The sequence below is a fragment of the Nesoenas mayeri genome (assembly GCF_963082525.1).
Source record: "Nesoenas mayeri genome assembly, chromosome: 13".
NCBI classification, from domain to species: domain Eukaryota; kingdom Metazoa; phylum Chordata; class Aves; order Columbiformes; family Columbidae; genus Nesoenas; species Nesoenas mayeri.
In genome coordinates this window covers 14415098-14434405 of record NC_137550.1, presented here as the reverse complement: position 1 = coordinate 14434405, position 19308 = coordinate 14415098, and the positions used below count along the sequence as shown (strand labels likewise).

Here is a 19308-nt window from a genome sequence, read left to right as displayed (position 1 = left end):
TGAGGGATCGGGGAAGCCGAGCAGGGCAGCCTGGCCGCCTGCCACCGGCTCTTTGCAGCTGGCTGAGCACTGCCGGGGCACAGACCTTGGGCAGGAAGGGTTGCAAAACAGCCAGGGAGGGAAAGCAAGGAGGCTGGAGCGTGTTGGGGTGCAGCGGGGAATCCCAGAGCGCTGCTGGCAGCAGCCCAGCCGGGGCGGCGTGCGGCAGGGCGATGGGATGTCTCCAGGACTGACCCCCCGGCAGAGCCCCATTCCTGGAATTAGGGCTGTTTCTCAGGAAGGATGACAGGCTTGCTTTTCTCCCCAGGATGGGAGGGAAACATTTGCTGTCAGATCGGCCTGGCTGTTTTCCCAGAGGACATGGCTTCCCAGCATCCACAGCCTTAACTCCTCTCTTGGGCGGGTCCCATCTCGCACCTCAGAACCTTATAGCTGGTACAGAGCTGTGCACAAAATGGGGATCCTGAATGCCTGATTCAGCCCACCATCCCTCTCCCCAGCTTAGACTTTCCTAAAAATAATCAAACCCTGACAAGAAAGCACTCACCCCGAGGTAATCAGGCTTGGAAATTCTTTTGGAGGGCCCCGGAGGAGTCCTCCCAAAGGAGAAGGTTTTCCTGGTCCTACTGCACAGCCCAGCGTGGTGCTTACACTGGCAGCTGCACAGGAGGGGCTGGGGGGCATTTTTCTTTCTGCCCCATGAAACCTTTTGGAGAACCCGAAATTCCACTCAATGGGACAGGAAACTCTACCTGATGACCACATAAGCAAGGGAGCTGAATTAAGGGTGTTGTGAATGCCAAGCGGGGCCACAGCAGCACCCTCAGCATGAGCTTGCCACCTCTGTCGCTCCCCTGCAGGTCCCCAGGTGATGTGCCCCTGGCCCCACTGCCCCCTGGCCCCGGCCCAAGTGATGCTGAGCCTGCAGAGAGCCACTCCAGCTCCTGGCACCACCGGCTGCTGCTTCCCTGCTGACCTCAGCCCAGGCAGCTCCGGCCCCTTGCGTTTCGCTCCAAGCTTCCAGCTGAAGCAGCGGGCAGGGGCTTAACTCCTGCAGGGCACAGGAATGACACGGTGCACTCCTCCGGGGTGTCAGAGCACCCAGTATCTGGCCCTGTGAAGGCTGTGGGGACAGAGGAGCAGCAGCAAAGAGGTCTCTGCCTGCAGCATTTGATGCAGGGAGGATGTTTGCCATTTCTGTAAGAGCAGCCGCCTTGGGAGGTAGCACAGGCAGCCCTTCCCTTCCTCCTCAAATGCTGAATGGCCGGACGTTTGCCGAGATGGAGATTACAGCACACGTGCATCCAGATTTCTGCCTCACTGTGCCCATGAGAAAGCAGGGAGCAAGAAAGAGGGACCAGCCCTATAGCTCTGCTTGGCAGGAGCAGAGGCAGGAGGGAAGGGGCTGATGGTTTCTCCGCCAGCAACAGCGATGCCAAGGCACAGCGCCCGGTCACCCACCACGGAGAGCCTTTCAAAACACGTCCCTCCCTCCCCGTGGGAGGTGTCGCTGTGCTGAGGGTGTCCCAGCTGTGCAGAGCAGCCCCTCGTCCTGGGCGGCAGACAAAGAGTGGGTACACAGGCGCCCGCCCAGCCCCGGCGCTTTGGCAGGGCAGAGAAGCGAGCCATTGTCCCCGCGCGCGGCCAGCCCCGGCACCAGCCGCTGCCAAGGACGGACCGGTGGAGGCTGCCTGGTGGGACACAGCAGAGCCGAGCGCCTGCACCATGGCTGGGCTGCTGGGGCCAGCGGCAGCCCTGGTCCTGCTCTGCCTGGCCGTGGGGCTGGAGGCCAGCCCGGAGCTCTCCGGTGAGTCGGGCTGCAGGCCCGGGGATGCTGGGGACTGTGCCGGTGGGAGGGGAGGGCAAAGCAGCAGCCAGGTTGGCAGGATAGGGACAAGTAAGGCACAAAGCAGTGCAGGCCAGAGGGAGGCTGCCAAATTTGAAAAGAGGGGGTTTTACCCCCACGGCAGGGCTGGGATCTGAAAACACCCCATGCATGTCCCGCAGCCTTGGTGTGAGTGGGGCAGCGGGTCCCCTCGCTGCCGCTGCACTCTGTTGGACAGCTTGGAGGCAGAAATGGAAAAACAAACAAATCTTAAGACAGTCCCAGAGGTTTTCTGAGACCCCCCAGGCCTTGACTCTCATGTCCCTGGTGCTGAGTGGTGTGGGGAGCTGAAGTCTTCTGCAGCATCCAGGGCTTCCTCAAGCCTTGGCTGCTCTGAGAAGGTGAGGGAAGAGATGGGCTGAAGCCCTGCGCAGCCCCTGCTAGAGCTGGCGGCTGCTGTCCCCAGCCGGAGTCACCTGTGAGCAGGGGGGCTGTGGGGGCACCGACACAAGGCACAGCAAAGGCCAAATCCTCTTCCCTGGGCTGAGCCTTACAGATGCAGCTGAAGCAGAAATTTGGGATCCTTTGTGCTCCAGCGCTTGGGACAGTTAGGATGGGTGCAGGCAGGCTGGGTGACCGGGGACTGCGGTTCCTCTGAGGGATCTTCTAGAAACAGCCACCTCCTGCTCCGCTCCGCCGGGCCCGGCACGACGCCGGTGAGCGCGGCAGGGCAGGCTGCGAGGGAGGATGTGATTTCATCTGGGCAGAGCCAACTGCACAACCGCACAGCAGGGACTGAGTCAGCGGCACCGGCGGGCCGCCGGCATCGCTCACAAAATCCGCCTGCAGCCTCCTTGCTGTGGTTTCACCCACAAAAAAATATAAAACTTCTAAATTGCTCACTGCCCCAAAATATGATGGAGAAACCTGCAGCCCTGTTTGAGCCTCAGTTTTAAAATACAAACCACCAGTGCTGCCAGCCGGCACGGTGGCAGAGGAGGGTGCCTCTGCAAGGCAGGCTGGACTTGAGGAAACCCACATTCTTCCCCTGTGTCCCCCACCATGCCCAGGGTTGGGCTCACCCCTTGGTGCCCAGGGCTGGCTGGGTAGTGGGGGTTCGGGCAGCCCCACCACCAGCTGTCTTAGAGATGAGCTGGAAGGTTTGGAGTTGGTGCCAAGCAGAAGTCAAGCCCCAGGTGGCTCTGGAGCCTGCACAAGAGCCTGGATGCTGCTGCAGCAGAAGGAGATGGGCGCCGGGAGCCTGAGCAGGATTCCGTGCCCTTCATGGCTCCCAGCGCCTGGTGAAATGAGGTAACTGGAGGAGAGAGACAGGACAGGGCTTGTCCTGCCCCCTGTTTGTGGGCACTGCACCCCAGGAGGCTGAGCCAGCTCTGCGCCCTCCAAGGCGCAGCTTGCCTGTTCCCATCCACATCCTCCACCTCTGCCTCTCTCTCCCCCAGTGTGCAGAGGAGTGAGCAATGGCTCGCTTGCACAGGCCTGTGGCCTCCCCAGTCGCTCATCCCGTGCTTACAAGGAGAAAGGAGCCGAGAAATGCCAGCAGCTGCCCGTTTCCAAGGGAAATATCAGCTCCGAGCGGGAGCAGCTCCCAGCCGCAGCCGCTGCTGTCCCCCGGGGAGGGATGCTGGCTACAGATGCCAAGCGGTTAGCGGCAGCAGGGAAGGCGAAAGGAGCCCTTTGTGCACTGGTTTGCACAGAGGCACAGAGGGAGAAGCGTGGGGCTGGGAGCTGGGGATCCCACCTTCTTGTATTGGTTTGAGGGAGTTTGACTGGGCTGGGGTACGGGGTGCAAGTCCTGCCCCAGTCTGGCTGGGGTGCAAGTCCCTCTGAGGACCCCACAGGTGGGATCTGCGGTCTGTGACCTACCCAATAGTGCAGGGTCCTGCCTGGCAGGTACCACATTGCCCTGTCCCCCTCCTCCCAGCTTCAAAATGATGCTTCCGCTTTGCTTTTGTTTTATTCAAAGGCCTCATGCAAACTGCTCTGTCCAGGGCCCTACACATCATTTCTGTCAGATTTTCCTGCTTCCTCGGCCTCCTCCAGCAACCAGTGCCTGCTCAGAGCTCCTCTGGCAGCTTGCAGAGCTTTTATTAAAGCAGCTTCCTTGCTCGCCCAACATCCAGCACAGCTGGTACCAGCCAGAGCTGACAGCTGCATGTTAAACCCTCTTAAAGGCTGGGCAGGACAGCCCCACCTTACCATCCCTTGCAGGGAAAACAACAGGGTAAGTCTTTTGGGACACAAATAAGCAGAGTTAAAAGAGAGAAATACCCCGTGCTGGGAATTCAGAGAGAGAAGGGCCAGTGTCTGTCAGCAAGGCCATGGCCTGGGGATGGCTCACACCCATGTACGGGGCTTCTCCAGCAGAGACACCCGGGTCAGCTGGGTGTCCATCCCATCCATACTGACCCAGCCAGCCGTGGGAGCTGGCATCAGCCTCCGGACCCTTCTCTCCCCCAGCCCGTGGCTCAGCACGGTGTGACAGAAAGCATCCCTCTCCCCCTGACTCCGGCGATCATCTCTGAGTGATCATCTCTGGCTCACCCTTGCTTTCTCTTCCACATGCCTCCTTAGCAAGCCTGATTTTCCCTAAACCCTTCACTAGTCCTCATGGGATTCTTCCATATGTGTTTTTTCTGACCTGTCATCCTGCCTCCAGCTTTTGCTTATGTTTGCTAACCAACTCGGCTACTCCGTGCTGCTTTCCAGCCTCTTGGCTGCAATGCTGCATATAAGATTTGCTGCAAGCCCATCTTCTCTGCTGCAGCCCCACTTTGGTCCTGTTTGCCCCATTAGTGCCTCAGCTGTAGTGGACGCAGCAGGAGATGAGGGCCGGGAGCCTGAGCAGCGTGCCGTGTCCTTCATGGCTTCCAGTGTCCAGTGATATGGGGCAACCAGAGGAGAGCGACAGGACAGGGCTTGTCCTGCCTGGTCTTTGTGGGCACTGTGCCCCAAGAGGCTGAGCCAGCCCTGTGCGCGCAGTGCCACCAGCTGTCGGGAGCCCAAGTACCACCACTGCCGTGGTCCCGGTGTCTCCTCTGGCCAACGCCGCCCGTGCTTTCCCCCTCCAGGGTACCTGCGCAAGGTGCTGCGGAACCACACCGCCCACACCTGCGACGGGGAGCAGCTTCTCATAGTCTGCCCTCGCAAGACCACCATCAGCATCCTCGGCGCCTTCTACGGGCGTCGCGTACCCAGCCCCAACCTCTGTCCCAGCCCCGGCAATGCTTCCCAGGAGAGCATCGAGTGCATGTCTGCCACCGCACACCTGGTAAGGGCTGACGGTCCCAAGGGACCATTGGCTGCCCCTCCTGCCCCGCGTCACTGGGCTGGGTGGCTGCAGGCAGCACGGCCTCCCTGTGCCCTGAGGGTGGCTGCTGCCATCAGCATCAGGATTCACCTTTGAGGTCCTTTCCCCAGAGCATTTTGGGGAGATAAGGGTGGGCAAGACTTCATGTGGTGGGTCCCAAGGTGGGGCAGCACTGCCGGGGGAGCCTGGCAGGAGGCACTGCGGTGTCCTGAGCTGGGTTGTCAGTAGTCCCACAGGACGAAGCAGGCTCAGAGCAAGCCCTTCAGCTGGGGCTGGGTCCTGGGAGAGGGGTGGCACAGCAGCTGGGGTGCCGGACTGGAGAAGCAGGACAGGAGCCCTTGAGGGATGCTGTGCTAAGTCCTGCAGCTTCGTCCCCTGGGTTAGCACAGAGCTCAGCTCTTCCTCCGTCAGAAGCAGCACCCGTCCACACTGGCAGCTCCCAAGAAGCAGATTAATGAAGCAGGCCCAAAGGAGGGTCTGTTGATTGCAGGCACCAGAGCAGGGAGATGGAAGGAAGGCAGAGGCTGGCAGAAGGGAAGGGACCTCTGCAAAGCTGATGCCTGGTTGGAGGAAACACTTGCTGGGCTGCTGCACAAGTCCCACAGCCTGCTCCATGCTGCAGGTGTGCTCAATTCTTCTTTGTGTTTGGGGACAACCCTGTGCCCAGTGAGGACACCAGCCCTCCACTGGCCCCACATATGAGACATAATGAGCAGCTTGAGGAATGGAACAGAGAAGATTTGGGACAGATGTTGTCCCTCGGCCTCCTGCAGCGTTACCCTGGCTTGTGGCTCTCCACACTGGCATGGCTGGCCTCAGCATCCATGGCTTTGGGTTGCCTTGGACAAGACCAGCTGTTGCATCTGGCAGCAGCACAGTCCAGGCATCATAGCGGTCATCTGAGAGGGAGCAAGGAGAGCAATAATGCTCATTCTGCAAAGCCTTGAGCATGTGTCCTTTGCCCACCAAACTCCTCCAGTTCTCAGCAACTTCTCCCTTGGCTGAACGTTTGACCTGCGCTCACCCATGGTCCTCATGCAGCCTGAGGCTGCATCTGGCCTTGTAGACACAGGAGCCTGGTCTCTGCCTTTTCTGGAGCCCTGCTTGGCCGGGCAATGCTCCCCAGCCCCAGCTGCAAAGCCTTGGTCTGGCTACTCAGCTCCACCCATGGCTGGAGAGATGCTGGAGAGCAGGTGAGATGGGCAACACGCCATGCTATGCCGGACACAGCGCGCCCAAACCATATCCACTTCTCCCTCCTGGTCACAGGGCTCTGACCCAGGGCAGCCAGCACACATGCTGGGGGCCAGCAGGAGGATTGCTTGATGGGGAGCGGGTTTCATGTGCTACTTTTTTATTCCTGTTCCAGCTGCTTCCTAGGGCTGGAGCAAAACCGCAGCAAACCCAGCTGCATGCAGCTGCCTGCGGGGAAGGGGAACACAGAGCCAGAGAAGAGGAACAAGAGCTGAGAGGCCAGTTCCCTGCCCTGGGAGCTCACAAGGCTTTGCTGCCCGGCCCTGCTCCAGCCGCAGGTCCCATCCCGGCACCTTGCATGTCCAGGAGCTCTGCAAGCACTGAGCCAGACTGTGCTGGCATGGCACCGGGTCGGCCCCACAAACCACCATGCAAAGACAGGTCAGGGTCCCCAGAGCTTGTGTGTCAAGTGCAGGATGGAGGATACAGCCCGGCACAGATGTTTGGAGACTGAAGGGCAGGTCTGTGAGCAGGATCTGTGCAGCTCAGGTTTGCAGCGAGATGGAGCTTCTCCATCCAGGGAACAGCGATTGCATGGGGCTGGGATCCCTGCTGCAGGGAAGCTGCTGGTGGAGAAAGGACATCTGAAGAGTTGCTGAGGCTCAGCTCTGCTTAAGCAAAACTCGAGGAGAGGGATTAATTGCATTTCCTCCTCAAATTTCTCATCTAGCAGCCAGTGAAGTCCAAAAGGACGCTCCTCCGGTGCCGGGCTGAGGGAGACAGGGTCGGAGGAGGGAGAGGGGGCATGAAAAGGGGCTCTGTCGTTTCAAGTGGTGGGACCCCAGGACTTGAGCTGCGGGGCCGTTTCCCAGTGGGGACAGCCGAGGACAGCGAGCAGCCGCAAAGGCCACCCCGGGGCAGGCGGGGACGCTGCCCGAGCGGCGCCCTGGTGCGAACCCGCGTCCCCATCTGGTGGCCTCGCTGCGCATTGCACGGAGCCCCGAGGCGTGGACCTGGGTGCGCGGGTGTTGGTGTTGGTGTGCACACCTGCGCGGGTGTTGCACAGGGCTGTGTCAGTGTGCACACCCCCATGGGTGTTGCACAGAGCTGTGTCGGTGTGCACACCTGCACGGGTGTTGTACAGAGACATGTCAGTGTGCACACCTGCACGGGTGTTGTACAGAGCCGTGTCGGTGTGCACACCCGCATGGGTGTTGCACAGAGACGTGTTGGTGTGCACACCTGCACGGGTGTTGTACAGAGACGTATCGGTGTGCACACCTGCACAGGTGTTGCACGTGGCCATGTCAACATGCACACCTCTCTGCATGTTGCATGGGGCTATTATCTTGCATGCCTGCACAGCTGCTGCACACACACGGCGTGGTGCCGGCACAGGTACTGGCAGACATGCTGGCACACAGCTCTGCGTGGGTGTAGGGAAGGAACAGATCCAGGAACCAACACATGAAGCACGGCGACTGTGGCAGAGGGGTTGGCATGAGCAGCCGTAGGACCCCTCTGCAGACTGAGAGGCCATTTCCCTGAGGCTGGTGATGGCACTGAAGGCAAGGAGGCGAGAACAGCCCCAGGAGTCCTCACCCATCTTCCTGTCTGTCCTGCTTTGCTCTCCAGAAGCTACTGGCCGAGTGCCAGGACCAGCAGTGGTGCCAGTTCTTGGTGCACAGCCAAGTCTTTGGGCCAGACCCGTGCCCTGGGACACACAAGTACCTCATCACTTCCTACAAGTGTCGGCCAGGTAAGGTGGAGTGAGGTATGGGCAATGCTGCATGGGGGCTTCCCTGGCCTCCTGTGCCTCCAGCCCTGCCCTGGGCAGCGCTCAGACCCTTGGCTGGGCTCAGGGAGGAGGGGATTGCAGGTGACTCGCGATGCACAGAGACACTCTGCGGTGACATTCCCCAGGGAACCATCGGGTCAAGACTGTGTGTGAGAACGACAAGCTGAGGCTGCAGTGCCGACCAAAATCCATCCTGGCCATTTATTCTGCAAATTACGGACGATTTCTGCGGGGCAAACCAGAGTGTGAAGCCCGGAACCCTGAGGGACCCCATATAGGTATGCTAGATCAGTTTGAGCCAGAAATGGCGCAGGAGCCCTGCAGAGAGCATGGCACACATATGCAATTGGGCTGTACCTGTGCCCCTTGGCCACAGCTGGCTGGTGCCTGGTGGGCAGGGGCAGGTCTGCCCGTGGGTCCATGTCCCATGTCTCTGCAGAGTGCTTGGCTCCGGATGCCCTGCGGAGGGTCTCCAAGAAGTGCCACCGCAAGGGGAACTGCACCGTGGCTGCTGACCAGGCCACCTTTGGGGACCCATGCCTGCCCGGCATGAAGAAACAGCTGCGAGTGTCCTACACCTGCGGTGAGAGCCACCCACGAGGGCTGAGCCCCTGCTGTGCCCGCCCCATGCTGTGCAGGCAGGGCTGTGGGGCTCCTGGGGGAGGCAGGGGCTGCTGGGGACAAGCAGGGTGGTGATGCTCAGCCTTTGCTCTCCTTGCAGTGCCCAAGCAGCTGCTGGAGGAGGTGGGCCCTGACACCTCAGACCCCTTCCTGCTCTCGGACTATATGCACGGTAACGTGGGAGGAAGGCTATGCCAAAAGCAGTGCGGCACCGTGTCTGTGCCTGGGTGAACCAAGCTTTCCATGGCCTGTCTACATCTGCAGTGCCCACCGCCGGCACGAGCCCTGCAGCTCCATCCCAGCAGTGCTGCCCCATCAGTTGTTGCCCAGGGGCTGGAGAGATGTGCTCTGCTGGGAGCGGGGGAGCCGCAGAGGAGCTCCCCAGCGGGCAGGGAAACGCTTCTGCAGGGAGGAAGGAGTTCGGTGTAGGGAAGGAGACAGGCAGGGACAGGCAGACAGGCAGTGGGGCGCTGGGGGGCACCTCGTGTCACAGCCCGCATCCCCTTGTTCGCTGCAGGTGGCTGGTACAAAGGGCCCAGGTTCTCCAGGCTCCGGGAAGACCGGATGATTTTTACTAGCACTCTGGCAGCTTTTGCCCACCTTTGGGGTACGTGCCCTCCCCAGCACTTACACAGCATCTGGGGCAGCAGGACGGGCTTGGGAGGGTGGCTCAGGTCCTGAGGTCCCTGCTCAGCCTGGGGCTCAGCTCAGAGGCAGACAGACCCCAAAGCCTCCGGCAGGGTCAGCAGGCATGTGGGGCAGGAATGCAACAAGTGCCCATGTGGGCTTGTGGGGGGAATGTAGGGCAAGAGCTCGGAGGTTGAATGAGCCCCGAGGTCCCACAGCACCATCAGTCATGGGTCCTGCAGCCCTGCCCTCGGACCTCCCTTACTGATGGGCTGAATTGCCTGCTGGGTCTCCTTCCTTCCTGCCCTGTCTGCAGGGGCCCTTGCTGATGGAGGGCACTTCTCTGCAGGCAAAAGTTTGCCTTGCCAGGGGAAATTACTCATTTAAATCCCTGGAGAGATGATTCCTCTCACTGTGCTGCTTACCACACCTCCCAGTGGGGATTTCCAATGGGGAAACAGGCATTTTGGGACACTAGTGGGTGCTGGTGAGGCTCTGGTTGACGCTCCCATGGTCACTGGGGCAGGGTCTGTCCTGCCCCTGCAGCCTGGGTGCTGAGGGCATCCCTGCTCCCCTCCTCTTCCTCCCCTGGGCACAGGTCCCCAGCCAGATGCGGAGGCCGTTTGTACCCTAGTGTCTCTTTGTTCTTCACTCCCCAGGAGTTCCAGAGAAAGTTGGCCTCTACTTTCTTTGCGGGGTCTCAGGAGGCCTCATGCTCCTGCTGTGCATCATCAGCCCCAAAACGACGTTCCTGCAGGAGCTGGGAGAGGCTCTCAAGGACCCGGAGCTGGGGAGCAGCTCGGAGCTGAGCAGGACCAAGCTGCGCGAGGAGCAGGACGAAGAGCTTCCTGACGACAGCTCCTCGGACTCCTCCTTCCGCCGCCTCACCCGCACCTACCGGGCCACCGACAGCATCTTCAGCCCCGAGCTGACGGCGGCCATGGAGGGGGCGGTGGAGCACCAGGGCCGCGGGGGGGAGGAGATCTGGATGCCCAAAGAGTCGAGCCCATATGCCATCCACAAGATCAAATCGGCCACCAAATAAGAACTGAAACAAAACAGCTGGAAGGGTGCCAGGGATTAAGTGGGATATGACACGAGATACAAGATTTTGGGCTCCTCGGCGTGAGTGGGCATCCTGAGTGGCAGCAGGAACAGGGACAGAGCAGCCTCAGTGTGGCCACCAACCCACTGCTCCACTAGTCTGGAAACCTCTAACCCAGGGGTAAGATGTGGTCCCTGGGTGTGATGAGGGGCTGCAGGGTGGGTTGTGGGGCCACTGGGTCCTTTATCACAAACACGCCGCTAACCCCAAGCTAACCTCCCCGTGCTCGGCTGGCTCTAGTACTTAACCCTGCCCAGCCACGCCGAGCACACACTTGGCCTTGCCGGGCGCTTTGCTCCTGTTTATTCTTGGGTGCTGGCTTCCACCCCTGGTGCTGCAAACAGCCCCCAGCGCTCAGACAGCATGCAGATGGCAGGTGCAGAAATGGCCAGGACATGGGGACGATGTGGAGCGGGCGGGAGAGCGCTGCGAGCATCCCCCAGCACAGCCCTGGTATCCCCCGTGGGGCTGCGGGCATTTGGGAGCTCTGCCACCTCGCTTTGCTCTGTGCTTTCCTTCTTGTTTTCCCCGCTGGCAGGAGAGCTCCGGGCTCACTTGCTGGGGCTTTTTCCAGTAAATAAATGCAGCAGCTCATAGACACAGTGTCCCTCCCTGACTTCTGCCATTAATAGAGAAAAGGGAGGAAAAAGGAAGCGGTAAAGCTCAGTCGTCATGTGCGGATCTGCTTCTTGCCTCCTGCTGGTGTTTCTGGTGCTGAGCCATGGGGAGCAACAAGTTGGGCCTGTTTTAGCCTGGGAAAGGGTAAGGTTTTAGCCTGGGGAAGGGAAAGCAGTCCTTGTGGATCCCATGAACGACACTTTCCTGCCCTTGCAACTTGTCTTGAGCCCGAGGCTCTCTGTCTGGTAAGCAATCCTGGAGCGAACATTCCCATGTGCTGTGCGGAGGGGCTTCTCGGCAGCTTCACGGTGTCAGGAACCTGGGCTGGGGGCTCCAGCTCCGTAAGGCAGCGTGGGCTCTGCAGTGCTGGGGAAAGGGGCTGGATGGGAGCAGCGACCCAGCTCTTGCACATTGGGAACACTGCAGGTACAAATGTTCTTGAGCTAGCACATAGCAGGGTCCGTTTTTCCATCCGCCATTGCGCATGAAGTGCCTGGACTGGGTGCAGCAAGAGAGGGCTGTAGGGGACATCAGTGCACCCCTTAACCCAGCTGTTGGGGGCCGGGGAGGCCCCAGCCCCATCTCTGCAGCCAGAGCCGCGCTGTGCTCGGCGGTGGATGCTCTCCCGGTGCAGAGCCCAGTGCCACCGCAATGCAGGAGCCTTGCACTGCTGCTCCAGGGAGGGGGGCAAGGACTGGCATCCTGCCTGATTTGGGGAGTTAATGTGGGATGCTCAAGGGGAATTTGAGGGACTCTCACCTCAAACCAGCACCCAGTGTCCTTTGATGACAGGCAGGAGTGAGACCATGCCTGGACCCCTGGCACATCTCCTGCTGCAGACCCAAGGCATTCACCTTGCAGGGTCCGCTTCTTGCTTCCCCCAGCTTTCCTCCAGTCCCCCGGATGGCTGGGTGGGATTCCAGCATGTGGCGTGAGCCACCGCCCGCAGCAGGGCTGGATCCCCACAGCCTCCCCAGGGGCGGCAGCCATGGGGACTGGAAAAGCCGGCTTCCCCCTGCCAAGCCCGGGCAGGACGGGCAGACACAGACCTATCCCAAAGCGGCAGCTCGTCCAAGCCCCACAGAGCCGCGGGCAGATTTGGATGGGGGTTTTTGGCTGATGATCTTATCCCACAGGCCGATGCACCGTGTTTACATCTGCAGTGGGATGTGTCCCAGCTCTGACTCGTGAGTACGCGCCCAACTCCTATATTTGGCTGGAGTACGCACTGCCCCAACATGCACAAGGAGAGGCAGACAACTGGATCCTATAAGGATCCCAGACCGATCATGGGTGAACCTCAGGGAGCTCCCAGGCCAGGGGTGGCAGCGGTGGCACCAGGGGACCTGGGGCTGGAGAATACAAGTGGCCGAGAAGGAAACAAGATGGGCTGGAGCCACAGCAGCCCTGCCCAGTTTGGGGGACTGAAGGTACCCGAGATCTGTGGGACGCAGGTTCAAAGCCTTGTGGGCTTCCCTCAGCCGTGCCACATCCCACAGCCGTTCTGCTGCTCCTGGCTGTCAGTGGCCCCAGGTCTTTCTGCTGGAGAGGTGGCAGAGCTGCCCACACGCAGCCTGAGCTGCCCTGCTTGTCAGCACAGAGCAGGACTCATCCTGCCCTCATGGCCCCTGGGCAGCATGTTTAAGTCCCCTCGGAGGCTGGCACCAGGAGGTTTCCCTAACAAGGGTTCATCAGCTCCACCAGCAACAGCAGCACATGGGTGTGAGATTATCCCAAAGGATTTCCTTGGGTTAAACTTAGGAATCTTCTGGCTGGGGAAAGCTCTCCTCTACTGCAGCGCTGAGCTCTGCTGAGCTTATCTCCACTGGGGGTTTCCCTTGAGCCTGAAGCCTGGCACAGTGCTGAAAGCCCCCAGGAGCTGGAGAGGGGAAAGGGACCTCTGCACGACAGGTGGCACATGTGCCACCCCCCATCCCTGTCCCCAAGGGAAAGGGGATCAGGTCAGAGCATTCCTGAAGCCTCTGGGACCATGGGAGCAGCTCAGATGTTGTGTGGGCTGGTCAGGGGCTGTCCAGCAACAACCACCTTGCACAAACAGAGCAGTCCCTGCCCTCAGAGCCTCTTTTTGCTCCCACCAGTGCAGCTCAGCATCCCCCAGCTGAGCTCAGGTGATGGGCATGGGGCGGGTGCTGGGTTCCCGCTGCCACCCTGCAGCCACTGCCAGCCCTGCTCCCCCAGGTACTTGTCATGGCCACCTGTGACATGGATGCTACTCAACACCTCCATTCTCCTCCCAGAAAATGAGATGTTGGGGGCAGGGAGTGGCTGGCTGGGGACTCCTCAGTGAGAAGGTCAACCTCCCCACTTCTGCTCTCAGCAGGGGATGGGAAGTGGACGGACCCTCTGAGAGCAACCAAGCCCAAGATGGACTCTCTTGGATCCCTCGAGCACAGCGGTCAGGAGCAGAAGGCAGGGGAGGAGGCAAGAGGGACAGACCCTTTCCCCCAGCCGTGCTGCAAGGGCTTTGTAGGGCAAGCAGGATTCCCCCTGGTGAGCATTGAACAGCACTGTTCGAGGTCATTTGCAGCAGTGGATTGTAGCCCTTAGAGCTCAACCAACAAGGGTGAACTGGTGGCTGCTGATGCCATCCCTGCCCAGCCTGGCATAACAGGCTTACTCGACCCCTTAACCAAATGTGATATTTTGGTTCAAGGCCCACAGGAGGTAAAGCCCTAAGCCATAATTGAGCCAAGAACTTCTCTAGTTCAAATCTGCTCCCTGAAAACCCACAAAGGAGCAGGGACACAGTGAGCATCAACGCATATGAGCTTGGAACACCCATCATGCAATTAACTCAGGAAAAGTGGGTGGCTTTTTCAAGACTCGTTTATCAAGGAACAAAGAAAGTTGTGGGTACAAGAAGTCTCACGCAGACCTTTTGCGTTGCATACAATTTGACTACGAGCCAACCACTTTATTCTGCAGATCTGACGGCCTGGGTGAGGTTTTGTGAGCTCTCCCTGCACAGCGGGGACACCCTCGAGGTTGCCCCTCGAGACAGGACCTTTCACCGCCTGCGGATCTTTGGTACGCGGGCAATGTCTCACATAACCTTGTCACGCGGTAACTCAGATTTGTGCCTTGCTAACTTGGATTTTGTGCTGGCAGCTTTGATTCTGCCTTGGTGGTCTTGAATCATCGTTCCAACGATTGTGCAGTACAGTAACAGTGAACCTCGCCATAAAGCTTTATTACATTGCACTTTTACAACATCACATTAAAAACACTTTTGCCGATGCCTTCTTTAAGCGAACTAAATCACCCATTCAGAGCACAAGGTGACAGGAGCTGCGTGACCAGCCAGGGTACACCCTGGCCCCAAACCAGAAACCCCCCACGCGGTGGGAAAGCACAGCCCCGCTGTCCGGAGGGGGCAAAGCAGAGATCCACAGCCCTGGCTGCAGGCAGAGGAAAGGGGCAGCAGGCCAGGGTGGAGGCCCCGGCGTGAGCGCTGGGATCTGTGGAGGTCGCTCCATCCTCCCATGAAGGACGAGAGAACCGGGTCTGCCCGGGCACGGCGGCATCGCGACCAGCCCACGCTCACCCACCGCCGCCATAGCACCCTGCAACGCCGGCCCCGCGAGGAGGATTTAAACGGCAACGGTCCCACCAATCACCGCGCGCCTCGGCCGGTCCGCCCCGCCTCCTCGGCAAAGACGCCTCTCCATTGGCCTCCTGGGCTGAATTTTAAACCCTGCCGCCCTGCCCCTTGGCAACGGCATCTCTGCTCGCTCGCCGATTGGCCGCACCTGGCACCGCCCCGCGCTCTCACTGGTCGACGCTCGGCCAGTGCTGGCCGGCCGCTGCCGAACTGCTACTTTCAAAAGCGCCGGGGCCGCTGCGGGGCTGTGCTGCAGGTGAGCGGGGCTGGGGCTGGGGCTGGGGCTGGGGCTGGGGCTGGGGCTGGGGCTGGGGCTGGGGCTGGGGCTGGGGCTGGGGCTGGGGCTGGGGCTGGGGCTGGGGCTGGGGCTGGGGGTCCCTGGCTTTCCCCCCTCTTGCATCCCCACAGATTCAGTTTTCCCCCCTTTCCGCGGTACCTCGTGAGATCGCAGGGGTGCAGACCCCTGTCCCCTGGGGTGCAGAGGTGTCCCTGAGCCCGCTTCCCCCTGGTGTTGGGGTGTAGGGGAGGGCGAGTTCTTACGTTGTTCTGCGGGATGCAGGGGCCTGGGAACCGCCCCTTCCCCGCTGCTCCCAGCGTCCCATGGGTGTCGTGATGCTCCGTGTCCCTCTTCCCCCGGGGAGCACGCCGGTCCTTGCTGCACCCCGCTCAGGGCGCTCTGCCTGCCGTGCTCAGGGAGGGGGTTGGGGTCTGTCCCTTGCTGCACCTCCCGGGGGTACACGTGCCCCGTGATCCTGCCCCTGGCTGTTGGGGTGTCCCTGGGGACGGCAGCCACCCCCATCAAGCCCTGCTCTGCTCCCAGCTCGCTTGTAGAGGCCGACAGACACAATGCCACTGCCACGCAATGCCAGGGTGCTGAGCACCAAGCAGCCCCGAGCAGGCAAGGTGGGCCCTGCTGCAGAGAATGCCAACCCAGACAAGGTGAGTCCCAAACCGGGGAGAGGGGGGCTCCTGTGGGGCAAATGGCCCCCCATCTTCTAACAGCTTCTATTGCAGGAAGAGAATGCTCAGGCCAAGAGGTCGCCATCCTCACCCCAGGGTGGGCCCAAGAAGAGGTCGGCGTTTGGGGACATCACCAATGTGAGTGCCGCTGTGGGGTGGGGGCTTTGGTGCCCCCAATGGCAGTGGGGCTGGGTATCCCCTCCGGCAGCAGGAGGAGGGGTCTCCCCGCAGGACACACCTCCCTGCCCCATGCACCCTTCTGAACAGCCCCATTCTCACCCAAACAGGCTCGCAAGAGCCAGGTGGTGGCAGGAAAGAAGGAGGCCGTCAAAGTGGCACCGCACAAGACACAGAGAGCCCATACTGCCCTGGGGGTGGTCAAGAACAATGAGATCAACCTGAAAAAGTGAGTATCTGGTGGAGATGGTGACAGGGACCAGGGCAGGGGGGGACACTGGAGGGCCAGCACCTGTAAATCCATTTCATGGGGAAGAACATGCAGTGATGGGGACTTCTTTTGGGCAATGGAGACCATGAGCCGCATGGGAGGGGCAGACAGTAGATAAAATAATGTCAAGTTGCGCCAGGGGATGTTTAGATTGGGTATTAGGAGAAATTTCTTCATGGAAAGGATAGTCAGGCATTGGAACAGGCTGCCCGGGTAAGTGGTGGAGTGACCATCCATGGAGGTACATAGAAGGGCTCTAGATGTGGCTCTTAGGGACACGGTTTAGTGGTGAATTTGGCAGTGTTAGGTTTACAGTTGGACTTGATGATCTTAAAGGTCTTTTCCAAACTAAATGATTCTGAAAGACTCTAGGGGGATACTTTAAGGATGGCTTAGCCCCTTCCTGAGCAACAAGGAGGTCTGGAGAGCCACTTTTGGCCAGAAGATGTGGTTCCTCTCAGCAATGATTCATGCTCTTGTCCTGTCCAGGTCAATGAAGAAAACTCCCCCAATTGAGACTCCTGCAGAGCCCAAGGAGGATCCTGTTCCAGAGAAGCCAGCGCCTGTGCAGGTACTGAAGCCCTCTGGGCCCCCAGCCTCATCCTGACAGTGCTGGTCTATGGCTGCTGTTGGTGATACTGGGGCATCAGGCAGTGCTTTGGACCTTGGAAATGCTTTGGCCAGTGTGGTGGGAACCCCACCACCTTCTTCCCATGGGAAGGAGCGGGGTGGGGGCTGTGGGGTGGTGGGGGCTGATGGGAAGAGGATACAGAGGTGCAGCAGCCTTGCCCTGAAGGGTTGACCAGCACCTGCAGAGAGAGCTTGGGTCCTCCCCCTGACTGCTGTCTCCTTTGTCCTGCCAGGCACCAGCAGTGGAGGACATAGACAAGGAGCAGCTGGGTGACCCCTATGCCAATGCAGAGTACGCCAAGGAGATCTTTGAATACATGCGGGAAAGAGAGGTGGGTGATACCTGGCCAGGGGTGGCAGCCCTGTCCAGGGAAGGAGTGACCATGTGGGCAGGGCCACCTGCTGCCCAGAGGCTCTGAGCACCTGGTGGGGGCCCACATGAGGTGGCAGGGGTCTCATTTGAGGATGGTGGTGTCCAGTGAGTCCCTGACAAGCCTTGTACGTTGGCAGGAGAAATTCATCCTCCCTGACTACATGGAGAAGCAGCCAGACATCAGTGGGGACATGCGTGCCATCCTGGTGGACTGGATGGTGGAGGTGCAGGTATGTGGGCATGGGCAAGGCCTTCTGCAGCACAGCCCCCACCCTGGGCTGTCCCTATGGGACCCCAGTGTGTTGGCAGAGGCTCCTGCAGCTGTCCCCAGTGCAGAGCTGGTCTTGCTGCTCCCCAGGTTGGGCATGTGCCCACATCCCCTCCTCTGAGCCCAGCCCAGGGGAGGGAAGCTGGGTCAGCAGGGCCTAGCTTCTCCCTGATACCCTGTCCCTCTGCCCGCATCCTCGCAGGAGAACTTTGAGCTGAACCATGAGACGCTGTACCTGGCTGTGAAGCTGGTGGACCACTACCTGGTGGAGGTGGTGAGCATGAGGGACAAGCTGCAGCTCATCGGCTCCACTGCCATCCTCATCGCCTCCAAATTTGAGGTGACTCCTTGTGTTCTGTGCTGGGGCAGAGGGGGCTGTGCCTCTCTGGTCCCCATGGGTAACTGGAGAAGGCCTGAGAGCTGCTGGGGTGGCGTGTCTGTCCTTGTGTTACCCCTTGCGTTACCCCTCCCTATCCCAGTGTGAATGCAGTTCCTGATGAGCTGGATCCCGTCTCCTGGTGTCACTGGAGACCTGGCTCCCCTCTGCTCGGCAGAGACCGAAAGGACACCTGAGTTCACCTCATACAAGCAAGGCTCATACTTAGAGCCCAGGACTGGGGCAGTAAACACAACATACAAGCCCCATGGGATGCTGTAGAGTCCTTTTGGGGTCTGACAGGGCACAAGCCCTTACAGGGCCTGCACACCAGTAGGATTTCCTAAGTGTTGCCAGGATGAGCCCATCAGTGTGCTGAGCAGTTGTGCCCCAGCAGGAGCGGTGCCCACCATGCGTGGATGATTTCCTCTACATCTGCGACGACGCCTACAAGCGGGAAGAGCTCATTGCTATGGAGGTGAACATCCTCAGCACCCTCAAGTTTGACATCAACATCCCCATCCCCTACCGCTTCCTGCGACGCTTTGCCAAGGTGGGTGCAGCAGGAGGGTGGGCTGGTGTCCAGGTGCCTCCAGGGCCCCTTTGTGGCAGCAAGGAGCGTTGGGCCAGACCTCCCAACAGAGCCGAGGATGCTGCTCTGTCAGGCTTGGTTTGTGAGGTCTGTGCCTTGTGCCCCAGAGGCAGCACTCTAGATCCCCAAAAAGGTTGCGGGGGAGTAGTGCTGCTAAAAAAGCTCAGCCTTTCCCTGCCTGCCTGGCCGTAGTGCGCCCGTGCCACCATGGAGACGCTGACGCTGGCCCGCTTCCTCTGCGAAATGACGCTGCAGGAGTATGACTATGCCCGGGAGAGCCCCTCCAAGCTGGCTGCCAGCTGCCTGCTGCTGGCACTCACCATGAAGAACCTCGGTGGCTGGGTAAGCGCCTGCCCAACCTGCTGTCCGCCTCCGAAGCCCCCTGGTCAGCACCACGGGGGTGCAGGAGCAGATGGATCAGTGTGTGGATGATGTTCTGGGGCTGTGCTCAGATTTGGGGGGGCTAGTGAGGGAAGATGATGGATGTTCCACCACTGAGAGGGCCCGGCTCAGCCCTGCTGCCCCTTTGCAGACGCCCACACTGGAGTACTACAGCGGCTACCGCTCCCAGGACCTGCACCCCCTGGTGAAGAGGCTGAATTTCCTGCTCACGTACCAGCCCCATGACAAGTTGAAAGCTGTGCGCACCAAGTACTCACACAGGTGAGCAGCGTGGGTCTCTACCTCGTGTCTGCTCCCTCCACAGAGGGTGGCACCACCGGCATGCACCCTTGGGTGCTGCAGAGAGCTAGGGGGCCTTGGTGGATGCGTGTCAGGGCTGTGACTGACCCCTAATCATTGTGGGTTCCTTCCAGAGTCTTCTTTGAGGTTGCCAAAGTCACCCCCATGGACATGCTCAAGCTGGAGGAGACACTGAAGAGCTGCTAGCCTGGTCTCTGTAAATAAACTGTAAATAGCTGGGT

General features: G+C 60.0%; 2 protein-coding genes across 2 annotated transcripts; both read left to right on the top strand.

Annotated features, from left to right (window-relative positions):
- Positions 1-1725: 1725 nt before the first annotated feature.
- LOC308045366 (protein eva-1 homolog C-like) lies at positions 1726-10438 on the top strand (the record flags this gene model as incomplete). Its single annotated transcript, XM_080352618.1, has 8 exons — positions 1726-1807; positions 4915-5114; positions 7983-8106; positions 8271-8423; positions 8585-8728; positions 8867-8938; positions 9284-9373; positions 10053-10438. 8 exons carry the CDS (start codon positions 1726-1728, stop codon positions 10436-10438), a joined length of 1251 nt encoding a protein of 416 aa, XP_080208744.1.
- Positions 10439-15584: 5146 nt separating this feature from the next.
- CCNB3 (cyclin B3) lies at positions 15585-19273 on the top strand (the record flags this gene model as incomplete). The annotated part of the gene is made up of 11 exons (XM_080352454.1): positions 15585-15677; positions 15753-15836; positions 15986-16104; positions 16636-16717; positions 17010-17108; positions 17287-17379; positions 17620-17757; positions 18191-18346; positions 18578-18727; positions 18918-19048; positions 19201-19273. 11 exons carry the CDS (start codon positions 15585-15587, stop codon positions 19271-19273), a joined length of 1218 nt encoding a protein of 405 aa, XP_080208580.1.
- Positions 19274-19308: the final 35 nt, after the last annotated feature.